Source organism: Oncorhynchus kisutch, linkage group LG29 (genome assembly GCF_002021735.2).
Source record: "Oncorhynchus kisutch isolate 150728-3 linkage group LG29, Okis_V2, whole genome shotgun sequence".
NCBI classification, from domain to species: domain Eukaryota; kingdom Metazoa; phylum Chordata; class Actinopteri; order Salmoniformes; family Salmonidae; genus Oncorhynchus; species Oncorhynchus kisutch.
Window position 1 is genome coordinate 41,659,189 of NC_034202.2, and position 19,607 is coordinate 41,678,795.

Sequence of the window (19,607 nt, forward strand, 5' to 3'; positions counted from 1 at the left end):
AATGAACCTACCAGGTACGACCCCGAATCCGTAAACACAGGCACCCTCATAGATATCATTCTAACCAACCTTCCCTCCAAATACAACTCTGCTGTATTCAACGAAGATCTCAGCGATCACTGCCTTATTGCCTGCATCCGTAAAGGGTCTGCGGTCAAGCGAGCAGGCCTTTCTAATCGACCTGGCCTGGGTATCCTGGAATGATATTGACCTTATTCCGTCAGTAGAGGATGCCTGGTTATTCTTTAAAAGTGCTTTCCTCACCATCTAAAATTAGCATGCCCCATTCAGAAAATGGAGAACCAGGAACAGATATAGCCCTTGGTTCACTCCAGACCTGATTGCCCCTGACCAGCACAAAAACATCCTGTGGCGCACTGTATTAGCATCGAATAGCCACCCAACTTTTCAGGGAAGTTAGGAACAAATATACACAGGCAGTAAGGAAAGCTAAGGCTAGCTTTTTCAAGCAGAAATTTGCATCCTGTAGCACAAACTCAAAAAGGTTCTGGGACACTGTAAAGTCCATGGAGAATAAGAGCACCTCCTCCCAGCTTCCCACTGCACCGAGGCTAGGAAACACTGTCACCACCGATAAATATGCGAAAATTGAGAATTTCAATAAGCATTTTTCTACGGCTGGCCATGCTTTCCACCTGGATACCCCTACCCCGGTCAACAGCCCTGCACCCCCCACAGCAACAAGCCCAAGCCTTCCCCATTTCTCCTTCACCCAAATCCAGATAGCTGATGTTCTGAAAGAGCTGCAAAATCTGGACCCCTACAAATCAGCCGAGCTAGACAATCTGGACCCTATCTTTCTAAAATTATCCTCCGAAATTGTTGCAACCCCTATTACTAGCCTGTTCAAACTCTCTTTCGTATTGTCTGAGATCCCCAAAGATTGGAAAGCTGCCGCGGTCATCCCCCTCTTCAAATGGGGAGACACTCTAGACCCAAACTGCTACAGACCTATATCCATCCTACCCTGCCTTTCTAAGGTCTTCGAAAGCAAAGTTAACAAACAGATCACCGACCATTTCAAATCCCCCAAATACCTTCTCCGCTATGCAATCTGGTTTCCGAGCTGGTCATGGGTGCAGCTCAGCCACGCTCAAGGTCCTAAACGATATCATAACCGCCATCGATAAGAGACAATACTGTGCAGCTGGCCAAAGCTTTCGACTCTGTCAATCACCACATTCTTATCGGCAGACTCAACATCCTTGGTTTCTCAAATGACTGCCTCGCCTGGTTCTCAGACAGAGTTCAGTGTGTCAAATCGGAGAACCTGTTGTCCGGACCTCTGGCAGTCTCTATGGGGGTGCCACAGGGTTCAATCCTCGGGACGACTCTTCTCTCTGTATACATCAATGATGTCGCTCTTGTTGCTGCTGATTCTCTGATCCACCTCTACACAGACGACACCATTCTGTATACTTCTGGCCCTTCTTTGGACACTGTGTTAACTCATCTCCAGACAAGCTTCAATGCCATACAACTCTCCTTCCGTGGCCTCCAACTGCTCTTAAATGCAAGCAAAACTAAATGCATGCTCTTCAACCGATCGCTGCCCGTCGAGGGCTGTAACTGTCCCAGACTGATAGTTAGGACCCTCGAGAGCTGTAACTGTCCCAGACTAATAGTTAGGCCCCTCGAGGGCTGTAACTGTCCCAGAAGGATAGTTAGTCCCCTCTGGGCCCTGCTCTGTGGCTGAGTGACTCATTGCGAACTTACAGGCAGCTGAGTGAAAATGGAGAAAAACTAAATTTCCGGAGGACCTATCATCCTTTCACTCCCTCCTCTGTACATTGCCTTCCTCTGTATTTGCTGCTAAAGCCACTTTCAAAATGTCAAGCTTCTGAACCCCAGTGAACTCTTTCCCACCGTCTCCTCCCTCCTTAATGCTCAGAGTGACTTGGCATAATGGGCCAAAAAAGATCTGCAAACTGAACGTAACCGACGCAGGAGGTGGTGCTGTGAAGCTTTCATCCATGTACATGAGTAAGAATCTAGCTATAGATTCAGGTACTATACGTTTCTAAGTTTGCAGTACAGAAAGTTGTTTTCATTGCAAGTTAAAGCTTGCTGTTAGCTAGCCAGCTGGAGTTCAATGGCTGGCTTGCTAGCTAACATTGAACCTATTTGGTTAACTTTAGCAAGCTATGACAATCAGTTTATATTGCTAGTAACGTTACTCTATGGTTTGGGATTTTAGTTTTTTTTTAGCTAGCTAGTTAACGTTATATGTCTAAACAAAAGACCCCAAGTTAAAGCTTGCTATTAGCTAGCTAACGTTAGCGGAGATTAGATGGCTGGCTTGCTAGCTAACATTACCTTAAGTGTATGAAGTGTGTAACGTTAGTGATGTTTTCTCAGCCATTTTTTCATTACTAGTTATAGCCTAATGTTAGCTAGCTAACATTTAACCTATTTTGTTAACTTTAGCTAGCTATGATAATCAGTTTGTATTGATAGTTATAGCCTAATGGTTAATTGATTAGCTGGCTAGCTGACGTTAGATGGCTGGCTGGCTAGCTAACATAATGTGTATGTATGAACAGTGTAATGTTATTGATGTTTTCTCAGAATGCCATGTACCCTCCACTACTCTACACCATCAGTGATGTAGTACATTTAACCTCCCACTCTACACCATCAACGATGTAGTACATTTACCCTCCCACTACACCATCAGTGATGTAGTACATTTACCCCCCCACTACTCTGCTATATGCCTCCACACTGCACACTGCCCTAACCCATCTGGACAAGAGGAATACCTATGTGAGAATGCTGTTCATCGACTACAGCATTTAACACCATAGTACCCTCCAAACTCGTCATCAAGCTCGAGACCCTGGGTCTCGACCCCACCCTGTGCAACTGGGTACTGGACTTCCTGATGGGCCGCCCCCAGGTGGTGAGGGTAGGTAACAACATCTCCACCCCGCTGATCCTCAACACTGGGGCCCCACAAGGGTGCGTTCTGAGCCCTCTCCTGTAATCCCTGTTCACCCATGACTGCGTGGCCATGCACGCCTCCAACTCAATCATCAAGTTTGCGGATGACACTAAAGTGGTAGGCTTGATTACCAACAATGACGAGACGGCCTACAGGGAGGAGGTGAGGGCCCCTGGAGTGTGATGTCAGGAAAATAACCTCACACTCAACGTCAACAAAACTAAGGAGATGATTGTGGACTTCAGGAAAAAGCAGAGGGAGCTATCCCCTATCCACATCGATGGGACAGTAGTGGAGAGGGTAGTAAGTTTTAAGTTCCTCGGCGTACACATCACAGACAAACTGAATTGGTCCACCCACACAGACAGCATCATGAAGAAGGCGCAACAGCGCCTCTTCAACCTCAGGAGGCTGAAGAAATTTGGCTTGTCACCAAAAACACTCACAAACTTCTACAGATGCACAATCGAGAGCATCCTGTCGGGCTGTATCACCGCCTGGTACGGCAACTGCTCCGCCCACAACCGTAAGGCTCTCCAGAGGGTGGTGAGGTCTGCACAACGCATCACCGGGGGCAAACTACCTGCCCTCCAGGACACCTACACCACCCGATGTCACAGGAAGGCCATAAAGATCATCAAGGACAACAACCACCCGAGCCACTGCCTGTTCACCCCGCTATCATCCAGAAGGCGAGGTCAGTACAGGTGCATCAAAGCTGGGACCGAGAGACTGAAAAACAGCTTCTATCTCAAGGCCATCAGACTGTTAAACAGCCACCACTAACATTGAGTGGCTGCGACTCAACTCCAGCCACTTTAATAATGGAAATTGATGGAAATCGATGTAAAATATATCACTAGCCACTTTAAACAATGCTACTTAATATAATGTTTACATACCCTACATTATCCATCTCATATGTATATGTATATACTGTACTCTATCATCTACTGCATCTTTATGTAATACGTGTATCACTAGCCACTTTAAACAAATCAAATCAAAATCAAATCAAATTTATTTATATAGCCCTTCGTACATCAGCTGATATCTCAAAGTGCTGTATAGAAACCCAGTCTAAAACCCCAAACAGCAAGCAATGCAGGTGTAGAAGCACGGTGGCTAGGAAAAACTCCATAGAAAGGCCAAAACCTAGGAAGAAACCTAGAGAGGAACCAGGCTATGTGGGGTGACCAGTCCTCTTCTGGCTGTGCCGGGTGGAGATTATAACAGAACATGGCCAAGATGTTCAAATGTTCATAAATGACCAGCATGGTCAATTAATAATAAGGCAGAACAGTTGAAACTGGAGCAGCAGCACGGTTAGGTGGACTGGGGACAGCAAGGAGTCATCATGTCAGGTAGTCCTGGGGCATGGTCCTAGGGCTCAGGTCCTCCGAGAGAGAGAAAGAGAGAATTAGAGAGAGCATATGTGGGGTGGCCAGTCCTCTTCTGGCTGTGCCGGGTGGAGATTATAACAGAACATGGCCAAGATGTTCAAATGTTCATAAATGACCAGCATGGTCGAATAATAATAAGGCAGAACAGTTGAAACTGGAGCAGCAGCACGGCCAGGTGGACTGGGGACAGCAAGGAGTCATCATGTCAGGGAGTCCTATGCCACTTTGTTCACATACCCTACACTACTCTTCTCATATGTATATACTGTACTCGATACCATCTACTGCATCTTGCCTATGCCCTTCTGTACCATCACTCATTCATATCTTTATGTACATATTCTTTATCCCTTTACACTTGTGTGTATAAGGTAGTAGTTTTGGAATTGTTAGGTTAGATTACTCGTTGGTTATTACTGCATTGTCGGAACTAGAAGCACAAGCATTTCGCTAAACTCACATTAACATCTGCTAACCATGTATATGTGACAAATACATTTGATTTGATTTGTGGGGCATGGCTGTCTGAGCTGTGTGCTAGTCCTTTAAACAGACCTCTGGTGGAATGTCTTGTGGGGTATGGCTGTCTGAGCTGTGTGCTAGTCGTTTAAACAGACCTCTGGTGGAATGTCTTGTGGGGCATGGCTGTCTGAGCTGTGTGCTAGTCGTTTGAACAGATTGCTCTTTATTATGGACAGACTTCTCCCCATCTTGGCTACTGTTGTATCAATATGTTTTGACCATGACAGTTTATAATCCAAGGGTTACTCCAAACAATTTTGTCACCTCAACGTGCTCAATTTCTTGAGGTTGAGGGTTTAGGGTTTAGTGAATGATTTGTCCCAAATACAATGCTTTTAGTTTTGGAAAAACTTAGGACTAACTTATACCTTGCCACCCATTCTGAAACTAACTGCAGCTCTTTGTTAAGTGTTGCAGTCATTTCAATCTCTGTAGTAGCTGACGTGTACAGTGTTGAGTCATCCGCTTCACTCAAAGTCAATGGCATGTCATTAGTAAAGATTTTTAAAAAGTAAAGGGCCTAGACAGCTACCCTGGGGAATTCCTAATTCTACCTGGATTATGTTGGAGAGGCTTCCATTAAAGAACACCCTCTGTGTTCTGTTAGACAGGTAACTCTTTATCCACAATATAGCAGTAAAGCCATAACACCTACGTTTTTCCAGCATAATGTAATGTCAATAGCCACACTGGTCTAACAAAACAGCTCCCACAATCTTTTTATTATAAATTTCTCACAGCCAATCATCAGATATTTGTGTAAGTGCTGTGCTTGTTGAATGTCCTTCCCTATAAGCATTGTTGCATCTGTTGTCAATTTGTGTACAGTAAAATAGCATTGTATCTGATCAAACACCATTTTTTCCAAATGTTTACTAAGGGTTGGTAACAGGCTGATTGGTCGGCTATTTGAGCCAGTAAAGGGGGCTTTACTGTTCTTATTTAGCAGAATAACTGTCAGTTTTTACAGAAAGAAGTGGTTTTAGTGTTTGGATCAAAACCACCAACAGAGAAAGACAGTCAAAACAGAGTTTGAGGAAATAAAGCTACTGACTCATGTGTTTCAGTGTGTGTGTGTACGCTGCAGGCTTGTGTGTGTGTGTGTGTGTGTGTGTGTGTGTGTGTGTGTGTGTGTGTGTGTGTGTGTGTGTGTGTGTGTGTGTGTGTGTGTGATCAATGTAATAACTGCAGGATGGACTTTATTCAACATAACTAAAAAGACGGAACAGACAGACAAGACGTCCCTGTTCTATGCTGATCAAAAACACTGGTGAGTGACACATATCTACACATATTAAATAGACATGTTATATAGAGATTTATTTGTAATAGAGTTTAGTCAATGATTTTGTGAACCTGTGAAACCTCTTGGGGGAGGGGAGGGGAGGGGGAGAGGGTTGGGAAACCTGTGAAACCTCTTGGGGAGGGGAGGGGGAGAGGGTTGGGAAAGCTGTGAAATCTCTTGGGGAGGGGAGGGGGAGAGGGTTGGGAAAGCTGTGAAACCTCTTGGTGGAGGGGAGGGGGTTGGGAAAGCTGTGAAACCTCTTGGGGGGGGGGGGGAGGGTTGGGAAACCTGTGAAACCTCTTGGTGGAGGGGAGGGGGTTGGGAAAGCTGTGAAACCTCTTGGGGGAGGGGGGGGGAGGAGAGGGTTGGGAAACCTGTGAAACCTCTTGGTGGAGGGGAGGGGGTTGGGAAAGCTGTGAAACCTCTTGGGGGAGGGGGGGGGAGGAGAGGGTTGGGAAACCTGTGAAACCTCTTGGGGGAGGGGGGGGGGAGGAGAGGGTTGGGAAACCTGTGAAACCTCTTGGGGGAGGGGAGGGGGAGGAGAGGGTTGGGAAACCTGTGAAACCTCTTGGGGCGGGGGGGGGGGGGGGGTAGCAGCATATCACCATCAAGCCTTTGGGTGAACCAATACACTAACCATCAAGCCTTTGTGTGAACCAATCAACTAACCATCAAGCCTTTGGGTGAATCAATCAACTAACCATCAAGCCTTTGGGTGAACCAATCAACTAACCATCAAGCCTTTGGGTGGACTAATCAACTAACCATCAACTCTTTGGGTGAACCAATCAACTAACCATCAAGCCTTTGGGTGAACCAATCAACTAACCATCAAGCATTTGGGTGAACCAATCAACTAACCATCAAGCCTTTGGGTTCAGGTGTGTTGGTGGAATAACATAACTTGAGCAGTCATCTGGAGTTGTCTGGGAAGGAGGGAAAGTATTCTAGAGTCATTTCTCCTGTGACGTCATATTTGACCCTCTATGATGTCATGTCTCTGCGTCCTGTCCTCTCAGGGTTCCTGAGGATGATGTCAGGGTTTTCACTGTCTGCGGTGTGTGTGGCGGTGCTCCTTTCCTTGGGGCGATGCCAGAACAGATGCTTGGTCCAGGACGGAACACCAGGAGCGCAAGGAACTCCAGGCCGGGATGGGCGACAAGGAGCAAAGGGAGAAAAAGGAGAGCCAGGTAACAGAGAGATGGAGGGATTGGAGAGAGAATAAAGAAGGGAGAGGAAGGAGAGGAGGGAGAGAAGGGAGAAGAGAGAAGGGAGAAGGGAGGAGGGAGAGGAGGAAAGAGGAGGGAGAGGGGGAGAGGGAGAGGGGGGAGAAATAAGTAGAGAGAGGGAGAGAAAGGGAGAAGAGGAGAGAGGAGGGAGGAGGGAGATAAGGGAGACAGGGAGAGAGAAGAAACTGCATGTTACATAACCTGTCAGTAAAGAGGACTGTGTGGTTAGTGTGGTCAGGGTCTCTCCCGCCTTTCTCTTCCTCTCCCTTCTCTCTCTTCATCTCCCACCTCTCCCTTGTCTCTCTTCCTCTCCTTCCTCTCCCTTCTCTCTCTTCCTCTCCCTACTGTCTCTTCCTCTCCCTCCTCTCCCTCCTCCTCTGGTCAGGGTCTGTTATAGTGTGATGGTCAGGGTCTGTTACAGTGTGGTGGTCAGGGTCTGTTATAGTCTGGTGGTCAGGGTCTGTTACAGTCTGGTGGTCAGGGTCTGGTGGTCAGTCTGGTGGTCAGGGTCTGTTACAGTCTTGTCAGGGTCTGGTGGTCAGTCTGGTGGTCAGGGTCTGTTATAGTCTGGTGGTCAGGGTCTGTTATAGTCTGGTGGTCAGGGTCTGGTGGTCAGGGTCTGGTGGTCAGTGTGGTGGTCAGGGTCTGGTGGTCAGTGTGGTGGTCAGGGTCTGGTGGTCAGGGTCTGGTGGTCAGTCTGGTGGTCAGTGTGGTGGTCAGGGTCTGGTGGTCAGTGTGGTGGTCAGGGTCTGGTAGTCAGTGTGGTGGTCAGGGTCTGGTAGTCAGTGTGGTGGTCAGAGTCTGTTACAGTGTGGTGGTCAGGGTCTGGTGGTCAGGGTCTGTTACAGTGTGGTGGTCAGTGTGGTGGTCAGGGTCTGTTACAGTGTGGTGGTCAGGGTCTGGTGGTCAGGGTCTGGTAGTCAGTCTGGTGGTCAGTCTGGTGGTCAGTCTGGTGGTCAGGGTCTGTGGTATTGAGCTGAAAAGTCCACATCTAATGGTTGCTGTTTAGTAAACCTCGGTCCCTCCCTCATCTTTCTCCCAGCACTGCAGCTGGATGCGAGGTTGCCCCATGGACTGAAAGGGACGAAAGGGAGCCGGGGGATTCCCGGGGACATGGGGCCTAAAGGCTTAAGTGGAGACCTGGGACCTGAGGGTCCCTCTGGGCCCCCTGGCCCCCCTGGCCCCGCAGGGAGAGGCGGGGACCAATCCCATCAACACCGCGCGGCCTTCTCCGTGTCCCGGACAGACATCTCCTACCCCCCCTACAAACGAACCCTGACCTATAACTCCGCCATCACCAGCAGCAACCTGATCAATTTGAACTCTGGAATCTTCACCTGCAGCATACCTGGAGTCTACTACTTCGTCTTCCACTCAGAGGCCAAGGTAGACAGACAGACAGACAGACAGACAGACAGACAGACAGACAGACAGACAGACAGACAGACAGACAGACAGACAGACAAACAGACAGACAGACAGACAGACAGACAGACAGACAGACAGACAGACAGACAGACAGACAGACAGACAGACAGACAGACAGACAGACAGACAGACAGACAGACAGACAGACAGACAGACAGACAAGTATTACATTGACAGACAGACAGACAGGTATTACTCTCTCTTTCGACATCTTGTAAAACTGTGTGTGTGTGTGTGTGTGTGTGTGTGTATGTGTGTATAGGTGGGCATGTGTCTGTATCTGAAAAGTGACGCCCTGGGAGAGAGGATGCTGGGTTTCTGTGACTACAACAACAGAGCCACTACCCAGGTATGGTTACTATGACAACACCAGGTAGGGTTACTATGACAACACCAAGTAGGGACTGATGACACCAAATTGGGTTACTGTGACGACACCAGGTTGGGTTACTATGACGACACCGGGTAAAGAGTTTAACAACATAGATTTTTCTTCCTAATAACACTATTTTATTGTTAATTCCATGATGTGTAGGTTCTGTCAGGAGGTGTGGTGTTGGACCTATCACGCGGCAACAAGGTGGGAACCATCCTCCATACTAACCAATCAGCACATAGTATCATCCATATTAACCAATCACCACACAGCATCCTCCTAACTAACCAATCACCACACAGCATTCTCCATACCAGTGGTTCCCAAACCATTCAACCTCCAGCTGCGTGCCCCCTGTATCACCAGGGTCAGAGCACTCTCAAATGTTGTTGTTTGCCATCGTTGTAATCCTGCCACTCACACACACTATACGATACATTTATTAAACATAAGAATGTGTGTGAGTTTTTGTCATAACCCAGCTCGTGGGAAGTGACAATGAGCTCTTATAATAATATAATAATAATAATCAATAATTTAGCTCTTTATTTAACCATCTTATATATAAAACCTTATTTGTTCATAGAAAATGGTGAATATCTCCCCACAGGTTAATGAGAAGGGTGTGCTTGAAAGGATGCTGTCACGCCCTGGCCATAGAGAGGCTTTTATTCTCTATTTTGGTTAGGCCAGGGTGTGACTAGGGTGGGCGTTCTATGTTCTCTTTTCTATATATATATATATTTTATTTACATTTTTTACAAATTTTTCTCCCCAATTTTGTGGTATCCAATTGTTAGTAGCTACTATCTTGTCTCATCGCTACAACTCCCGTACGGGCTCGGGAGAGACGAAGGTTGAAAGTCATGTGTCCTCCGATACACAACCCAACCAGCTGCACTGCTTCTTAACACAGCGCGCATCCAACCCGGAGGAAACACCGTGCACCTGGCAACCTTGATTAGCGCGCACTGCGCCCGGCCCGCCACAGGAGTCGCTGGTGCGCGATGAGACAAGGACATCCCTACCGACCAAGCCCTCCCTTACCCGGACAACGCTAGGCCAATTGTGCGGTCGCCCCACGGACCTCCCGGTTGCGGCCGGTTACAACAGAGCCTGGGCACGAACCCAGGGACTCTGATGGCACAGCTGGCGCTGCAGTACAGCGCCCTTAACCACTGCGCCACCGGGATGCCCCGGGTATGGTTCTCAATCAGGGACAGCTGTCTATCGTTGTCTCTGATTGGGGACCATACTTAGGTAGCTCTAGTTGTTTTCTGTATTGTTGGTTTCCTGACAGAACTGGTCGTTTTCCTTTGTTATTTTTTTGTTCTAGTGTTCTGATTTTAATAAAATATCATGAACACGTCTCACGCTGCACCTTGGTCCAGTCATTCACAGGAAGAGGACCGTTACGCTGCACCTTGGTCCAGTCATTCACAGGAAGAGGACCGTTACGCTGCACCTTGGTCCAGTCATTCACAGGAAGAGGACTGTCACGCTGCACCTTGGTCCAGTCATTCACAGGAAGAGGACTGTCACGCTGCACCTTGGTCCAGTCATTCACAGGAAGAGGACTGTTACGCTGCACCTTGGTCCAGTCATTCACAGGAAGAGGACTGTCACGCTGCACCTTGGTCCAGTCATTCACAGGAAGAGGACTGTCACGCTGCACCTTGGTCCAGTCATTCACAGGAAGAGGACTGTCACGCTGCGCCTTGGTCCAGTCATTCACAGGAAGAGGACTGTCACGCTGCACCTTGGTCCAGTCATTCACAGGAAGAGGACTGTTACGCTGCACCTTGGTCCAGTCATTCACAGGAAGAGGACTGTCACGCTGCGCCTTGGTCCAGTCATTCACAGGAAGAGGACTGTTACGCTGCACCTTGGTCCAGTCATTCACAGGAAGAGGACTGTTACGCTGCGCCTTGGTCCAGTCATTCACAGGAAGAGGACTGTCACGCTGCACCTTGGTCCAGTCATTCACAGGAAGAGGACCGTTACGCTGCGCCTTGGTCCAGTCATTCACAGGAAGAGGACTGTCACGCTGCGCCTTGGTCCAGTCATTCACAGGAAGAGGACTGTCACGCTGCACCTTGGTCCAGTCATTCACAGGAAGAGGACTGTCACGCTGCGCCTTGGTCCAGTCATTCACAGGAAGAGGACCGTTACACTGCGCCTTGGTCCAGTCATTCACAGGAAGAGGACTGTTACGTGCGCCTTGGTCCAGTCATTCAAAGGAAGAGGACTGTTATGCTGCGCCTTGGTCCAGTCATTCACAGGAAGAGGACTGTTACGCTGCGCCTTGGCCCAGTCATTCACAGGAAGAGGACTGTTACGCTGCGCCTTGGCCCAGTCATTCACAGAGACTGAAACACGGGTGACCATGACTGGGTGAAACACGGGTGACCATGACCGGGTGAAACACGGGTGACCATGACTGGGTGAAACACAGGTGACCATGACTGGGTGAAACACGGGTGACCATGACTGGGTGAAACACGGGTGACCATGACCGGGTGAAACACGGGTGACCATGACTGGGTGAAACACGGGTGACCATGACTGGGTGAAACACGGGTGACCATGACTGGGTGAAACACGGGTGACCATGACTGGGTGAAACACGGGTGACCATGACTAGGTGAAACACGACTGCATTCAACTTTAGATCACCGGTTACTTTGTGTGCAGAACTTGATGAAATAAGTTATCAATGGGATGTAGCTAGCTAATAGTAGTACATTTTGATTTGGAAATGCTAAAGGGTTGTATTTTTATTGTCATGATTGGGGCCTGTTGGCTTATTATGTCAGATTGAATGGGATGTGACTGCTGTCTTTGTGTAGCATCGTCCATACCAACAACACACAATGATTCTATAAACAGGTGTGTAACCAGGTGTGTTAATATAACCAGGTGTGGCTGGAGCCGTTTAAAGACGAGCAGCCGGAGAATGTGAAGGATGACAAGAAGGACAAGAAGATCCTGTTCAACGGCTTCCTGCTCTTCCCCACCGGGAAGTGATGTCACAATGCCATGCAGTGACCTCGTCACATGAGCTGTCCCTGGGAACCAACCATTACTAACACTGTTCTATACTGATCTATACTGTTCTATACTGATCTATAATGTTCCATACAGTTCTATACTTTTCTATACTGATCATCTATACTGTTCTATACTGATCGACACTTTTCTATTCTGTTCTATACGGATCTTCACTTTTCTATACTGATCTATACTGTTCTATACCGATCTATACTGATCTATACTGTTCTATACTGATCTATACTGTTCTATACCGATCTATACTGATCTATATGGTTCTATACTGTTCTATACTAATCAATACGGTTCTATACTGATCTATACTGTTCTATACTGATCTATACTGATCTATACCAACCCTGCCATTATTGATATAAAATACAGTGCCAAGTGAAAGTCACACACACCTGGCAGTCTTTACTTTTTGATGCTTTAAATCTCAAAAGGGATTACATGTGATGTTTTTCTTTAATCTACACATCCACTCCACATTTTAAAGAAATTATACAACATTTTCCAAATGAATAATAAAAATACAATTTAAAATGAAGCTGTCTTGATTGTGTATGTCTTCACATCCAAGAGTTAATACATACTGGAAGCACCTTCGGCAGCCATTACAGCTGTGAATCACGTTGAATAAGATTCTACCAACTCTTAGGGCAACATACAGTACTGTCAGAGATTATTCATAACCCTTGATTTATTCCACAGTTTATTGTGTTACAGGTTGGATTCAAAATGGATGAAATTTTATGACAAAGTGAAAACATGTTTTTGTAATGTAGCACATTTATTGAAAATGAAATACAGAAATGTCACAATGACATAAATATTCCCACCTGTGAGTCAATACTTTGTAGAATCACCTTTGACAGTGATTACAGCTGTGAGTCTTTCTGGGTCAGTCTCTAAGAGCTGTGAGTCTTTCTGGGTCAGTCTCTAAGACCTGTGAGTCTTTCTGGGTACGTCTCTAAGAACTGTGAGTCTTTCTGGGTACGTCTCTAAGAGCTGTGAGTCTTTCTGGGTCAGTCTCTAAGAGCTGTGAGTCTTTCTGGGTCAGTCTCTAAGAGCTGTGAGTCTTTCTGGGTCAGTCTCTAAGACCTGTGAGTCTTTCTGGGTACGTCTCTAAGAGCTGTGAGTCTTTCTGGGTACATCTCTAAGAGCTGTGAGTCTTTCTGGGTCAGTCTCTAAGAGCTGTGAGTCTTTCTGGGTCAGTCTCTAAGAGCTGTGAGTCTTTCTGGGTACGTCTCTAAGACATGTGAGTCTTTCTGGGTCAGTCTCCAAGACCTGTGAGTCTTTCTGGGTCAGTCTCTAAGAGCTGTGAGTCTTTCTGGGTCAGTCTCTAAGAGCTGTGAGTCTTTCTGGGTCAGTCTCTAAGAGCTGTGAGTCTTTCTGGGTACGTCTCTAAGACCTGTGAGTCTTTCTGGGTCAGTCTCCAAGACCTGTGAGTCTTTCTGGATCAGTCTCTAAGAGCTGTGAGTCTTTCTGGGTACGTCTCTAAGAGCTGTGAGTCTTTCTGGGTCAGTCTCTAAGACCTGTGAGTCTTTTCTGGGTCAGTCTCTAAGAGCTGTGAGTCTTTCTGGGTCAGTCTCTAAGAGCTTTACACATCTGGATTGTGCAGTATTTGCCCTGTTTTCTTATAACAAATTTAAAGTTCTGTCAAATTGTTTACTGATCATTGCTAGACAATAATTTTCAAGTAGAATTAAGTGAAAACTGTAACTCGGCCACTCAGGAACATTTACTGTTTTTAGGTTATTGTCCTGCTGAAAGGTGAATTCATTTCCCAGGGTCTGTTGTGCTTAGCTACAATCTGTTTCTTTTTTATAATGATAAACTCCCCAGTCCTTAACGATTACAAGCATACCCATAACATAATGCAGCCACCACCGTGCTTGAAAGTATGGAGAGTGTGTAACGGCTTTCTTCTGTGGACGAAGGAGAGGACCAAAGTGCAGCGTCGTTAGTGTTCATCATGTTTAATAAAGACGATAAACCTTAACACTACAAAATAACAAATGTGGCACAAAAACCAAAACAGTTCTGTCTGGTGCAGACACAGAAGACAACCACCCACAAAACCCTACACAAAACAGGCTACCTAAATATGGTTCCCAATCAGAGACAATGACTAACACCTGCCTCTGATTGAGAACCATATCAGACCAAACATAGAAACGGCAAAACTAGACACACAACAGAATGCCCACTCAGCTCATGTCCTGACCAACACTAAAACAAAGCAAACACAAAATAACTATGGTCAGAACGTGACAGAGTGGTAATGTGTTGTATTGGAAACAAACACCCCAAACATAACACTTTCTATTCAGGACAAAAAGTTAATTTCTTCGCCACTTTTTTTTGCAGTATTACTTTACTGCCTTGTAAACAGGATGCATGATATGGAATATATTTATTATGTCATTTAGGTTAGTATTGTGGAGTAACTACAATGTTGTTGATCCATCCTCAGTTTTCTTCTATCACAGCCATTAAACTATGAAATCCCTCCAGCAACTGAGTTAGCAAGGATGCTTGTATCTTTGTAGTGACTGGGTGTATTGATACATTATCCTCATCTAGAGTGTAATTAAGAAAGTCACCTCAACTCAAAAGGATATTCAATGTCTGCTTCTTATTTTATTTTTACACATCAAACAATGGATGGCCTTCTTTGCGAGGCATTGGAAAACCTCTCTGGTCTTTGTGGTTGAATCTGTGTTTGAAAATCACTGGAGAAAAGAAACTTCCTCTCACTGTCAACTGCTTTTATTTTCATCACTTAACATTTTTTATCTTTTCACTACATCACCGGAAGCTCTGGACTGGATCATCGCAGCTACAGATGACGTCGGAAGTTTACATACACCTCAGCCAAATATATTTAAACTTAGTTTTTCACAATTCCTGACATTTAGTCGTAGTAAAAATTCCCTGTCTTAGGTCAGTTAGGATCACCACTTTATTTTGAGAATGTGAAATGTCAGAATTATAGTAGAGAGAATGATTTATTTCAGCTTTTATATCTTTCATCACATTCCCAGTGGATCAGAAGTTTACATACACTCAATTAGTATTTGGTAGCATTGCCTTTAAATGGTTTAACTTGGGTCAAACGTTTTGGGTAGCCTTCCACAAGCTTCCCACAACAAGTTGGGTGAATTTTGGCCCTTTCCTCCAGACAGAGCTGATGTAACTGAGTCAGCTTTATAGGCCTCCTTGCTCGCACACACGCTTTTTCAGTTCTGCCCACAAATTTTCTATAGGATTGAGGTTACGGCTTTGTGATGGCCACTCCAATACCTTGACTTTGTTGTCCTTAAGCCATTTTGACACAACTTTGGAAGTATGCTTGGGGTCATTGTCCATTTGGAAGACCCATTTGCGACTAAGCTTTAACTTCTTGACTGATGTCTTGAGATGTTGCTTAAATACATCCACATCATTTTGCTCCCTCATGATGCCATCTATTTTGTGAAGTGCACCAGTCCCTCCTGCAGCAACGCACACCCACAACATGATGCTGCCACCCCCATGCTTCACGGTTGGGATGGTGTTCTTCGGCTTGCAAGCCTCCCCCTTTTTCCTCCAAACATAACGATGGTCATTATGGCCAAACAGTTCTATTTTTGTTTCATCAGACCAGAGGACATTTCTCCAAAAAGTACGATCTTTGTCCCCATGTGCAGTTGCAAACCATTGCAAACCAACTACAATACCTCTCTTGCCAATTGGCCTGGACCCTTTCTCGACACGGAGCCCCGCCGATCCATCACGACTGGTCTGCTCATCTGCTGACGTAATTTCGGCCGATGTGCTCTCAACCGGCCTCTGCGTCGTGGATGTTAGTGAAGATTAATCTGCTAGCCCCAGCCCTTTCTCCCACTCGCCTACTGTAGTAATTAACTACCCAACAGCTCCCAGTTTCATCTATTGCTGCTCATTGGACCCTATGATCACTCGGCTACACAGCTGATGCCTGCTGGACTGTTCATTAACACGGTACTTCATTTAGTTTATCTGTCGGCCCCAGCCTCGAACTCAGGCCCTGTGTGTAGCTAACTGACCCTCTCTGCCCATTCATCGCCATTGACCCGTTGCTGTTGTCTTAGCTGTTTACCTGTTGTTGTCTCACCCGTTGTCTTAGCTCTCCCAATCAACACCTGTGATTGCTTTATGCCTCTTTCTAATGTCAATATGCCTTGTATCCTGTTGTTTAGGGTAGCTGTCTTTGTTTTGTTTTACTGTGGAGGCCCTAGTCTTGCTCAACATGCGGAGATCTCACCATAACTGGTGCCATAACTGGTGCCTCCAGAGATGCAACCTCTCTCATTGTCACTCAATGCCTGGATTTATCTCCACAGTACTCTCATCCTACCATACCCCTGTCTGTACACCATGCCCTGAATCTATCCTACCACACCCAGAAATCTGCTCCTTTTATTCTCTGTTCCCAAAGCACTAGATGACCAGTTCTTATAGCCTTTAGCCGTACCCTCATCCTACTCCTCCTCTGTTCCTCTGGTGATGTAGAGATTAATCCAGGTCCTGCAGTGCCTAGCTCCACTCCCATTCCCCAGGCACTCTCATTTGTTGACTTCTGAAGCCGTAAAAGCCTTGGGTTCATGCATGTTAATATCAGAAGCCTCCTCCCTAAGTTTGCTTTATTCACTGCTTTAGCACACTCTGCCAACCCTGATGTCCTAGCCATGTCTGAATCCTGGCTTAGGAAGTCCACCAAAACATCTGAAATTTCCACCCCCAACTACAACATTTTTAGTCAAGATAGAACTGCTAAAGGGGGTGGAATTGCAATCTACTGTAGAGAGAGCCTGCAGAGTTCTGTCATACTATCCAGGTCTGTGCCCAAACAGTTCGAGCTTTTACTTTTAAAGATCCATCTCTGCAGAAATAAGTCCCTCACTGTTGCCGCTTGTTATAGACCCCCCGCAGCTCCCAGCTGTGCCCTGGACACCATATATGAATTGATTGCCCCCCATCTATCATCAGAGGTCATACTGATAGGTGACCTAAATTGGGATATGCTTAACACCCCGGCTGTCCTACAATCTAAACTAGATGCCCTCAATCTCACACAAATGATCAAGGAACCTACCAGGTACAACTCCAAATCTGTAAATATGGGCACCCTCATAGATATCATCCTGACCAACTTGCCCTCTAAATACACCGCTGCTGTTTTCAACCAGGATCTCAGCGATCACTGCCTCTTTGCCTGCGTCCGTTATGGGTCCGCGGTCAAACGACCACACCTCATCACTGTCAAACTCTCCCTAAAACACTTCTGCGAGCAGGCCTTTCTAATCGACCTGAAAGGATATTGACCTCATCCCATCAGTAGAGGATGCCTGGTTGTTCATTAAAAGTGCTTTCCTCTCCATCTTAAGTAAGCATGCCACATTCAAAAAATGTAGAACTAAGAACAGATATAGCCCTTGGTTCACTCCAGACTTGACTGCCCTTGACCAGCACAAAAACATCCTGTGGCGTACTGCACTAGTATCGAATAGTCCCCGCGATATGCAACTGTTCAGGGAAGTCAGGAACCAATATACACAGTCAGTTAGGAAAGCAAAGGATAGCATTTTCAAAGAGAAAATTGCATCCTGCAGCATTAATTCCAAAACGTTTTGGGACACTGTAAAGTCCATGGAGAATAAGAGCACCTCCTTCCAGCTGCCCACTGCACTAAAACTAGGAAACACTGTCACCACCAATAAATCCACGATAATCGAGAATTTCAACAAGCATTTCTCTACAGCTGGCCATGCTTTCCACCTGGCTACCCAAACCCCGGCCAACAGCTCTGCACCCCCCACAACAACTGGTCCAAGACCCCCCGCTTCTACTTCCCCCAAATCCAGACAGCTGATGTTCTGAAAGAGCTGCAAAATCTGGATCCCTACAAATCAGCTGGGCTAGACAATCTGGACCCTCTCAACCTCTATTACTAGTCTGTTCAACCTCTCTTTCGTATCGTCTGAGGTTCCTAAAGATTGGAAAGTGGCCCCGGTCATCCCCCTCTTCAAAGCGGGAGACACTCTAGACCCAAACTGTTACAGACCTATATCCATCCTGCCCTGCCTTTCTTAAGTCTTCAAAAGCCAAGTGATCAAACAGTTCACCGACCATTTTGAATTCCACCGTACATTCTCAGCTACGCAATCCGGTTCCAAGCTAGTCATGGGTGCACGTCAGCCACGTTCAAGGTCCTAAACGATATCATAACCACCATCGATAAAAGACAGTACAGTGCAGCCGTCTTCATCGACCTGGCCAAGGCTTTCAACTCTGTCAATCACCGTACTCATATCGGCAGACTCAGCAGCCTTAGTTTCTCTAATGACTGCCTTGCCTGGTTCACCAACTACTTCTCAGACAGAGTTCAGTGTGTCAAATCGGAGGGCCTGTTGTCCGGACCTCTTGCAGTCTCTATGGGGGAGCCACAGGGTTCAGTTCTCGGGCCGAGTCTTTTCTCTGTATATATCAATGATGTCGCTCTTACTGCTGGTGATTCTTTGATCAACCTCTACGCCCATTCTGTATACATCTGGCCCTTCCTTGGACACTGTGTTAATACACATCCAGATGAGCTTCAACGCCATGCAACACTCATTCCGTGGCCTCCAACTGCTCTTAAATGCTAGTAAATCGAAATGCATGCTCTTCAACCGATTGCTGCCCGCACCCACCCGCCCGCCCAACTAGCATCACTACTCTGGACGGTTCTGAATTAGAATATGTGGACTACAAATACCTAGGCGTCTGGTTAGACTGTAAACTCTCCTTCCAGACTCATATTAAGCACCTCCAATCCAAAATTAAATCTAGAATCGGCTTCCAATTTCGCTACAAAGCCTCCTTCAGTCATGCTGCCAAAAATAACCTTGCAAAACTGACTATCCTACCGATCCTTGACTTCGGCGATGTCATTTACAAAATAGCCTCCAGCACTCTACTCAGCAAATGAGATGCATTCTATCACAGTGCCATCCGATTTGTCACCAAAGCCCCATATACTACCCACCACTGCGACCTGTATGCTCTCGTTGGCTGGTCCTCGCTACATTTTCGTTGCCAAACCCACTGGCTCCAGGTCATCTATAGGTCTTTGCTTGGTAAAGCCCCGCCTTATCTCAGCTCACTGGTCGCCATAGCAGCACCCACCTGTGTCACGTGCTCCAGCAGGTATATTTCACTGGTCATCCCCAAAGCCAACACCTCCTTTGGCCGCCTTTCCTTCCAGTTCTCTGCTGCCAATGACTGGAATGAATTGCAAAGATCACTGAAGTTGGAGACTTATATCTCCATCGCTAACTTT

General features: G+C 46.4%; 1 protein-coding gene across 2 annotated transcripts; it reads left to right on the top strand.

Moving 5' to 3' along the window:
* The first annotated feature begins 5,866 nt into the window (after window positions 1-5,866).
* Window positions 5,867-12,809, top strand: c1qa (complement component 1, q subcomponent, A chain). 2 transcript variants are annotated; one of them, XM_031808799.1, is made up of 6 exons: window positions 5,867-6,160; window positions 7,195-7,365; window positions 8,447-8,790; window positions 9,095-9,181; window positions 9,368-9,412; window positions 12,128-12,809. In XM_031808799.1, the coding sequence occupies exons 1-6, from the start codon at window positions 6,142-6,144 to the stop codon at window positions 12,233-12,235; spliced, it is 774 nt and encodes a 257-aa protein (XP_031664659.1). In that variant the 5' UTR covers window positions 5,867-6,141; the 3' UTR covers window positions 12,236-12,809. The 2 variants fall into 2 exon arrangements, with proteins under 2 accessions (XP_031664659.1, XP_031664660.1); XM_031808800.1 differs by lacking the exon at window positions 5,867-6,160 and adding an exon at window positions 6,857-7,056.
* Window positions 12,810-19,607: the final 6,798 nt, after the last annotated feature.

Coding starts and splice junctions, on each gene's coding strand:
- c1qa (XM_031808799.1), top strand. Junction 7,366..8,446: donor GGGAGAAAAAGGAGAGCCAG/GTAACAGAGAGA, acceptor TCTTTCTCCCAG/CACTGCAGCTGGATGCGAGG. Junction 9,413..12,127: donor ACCTATCACGCGGCAACAAG/GTGGGAACCATC, acceptor TAATATAACCAG/GTGTGGCTGGAGCCGTTTAA.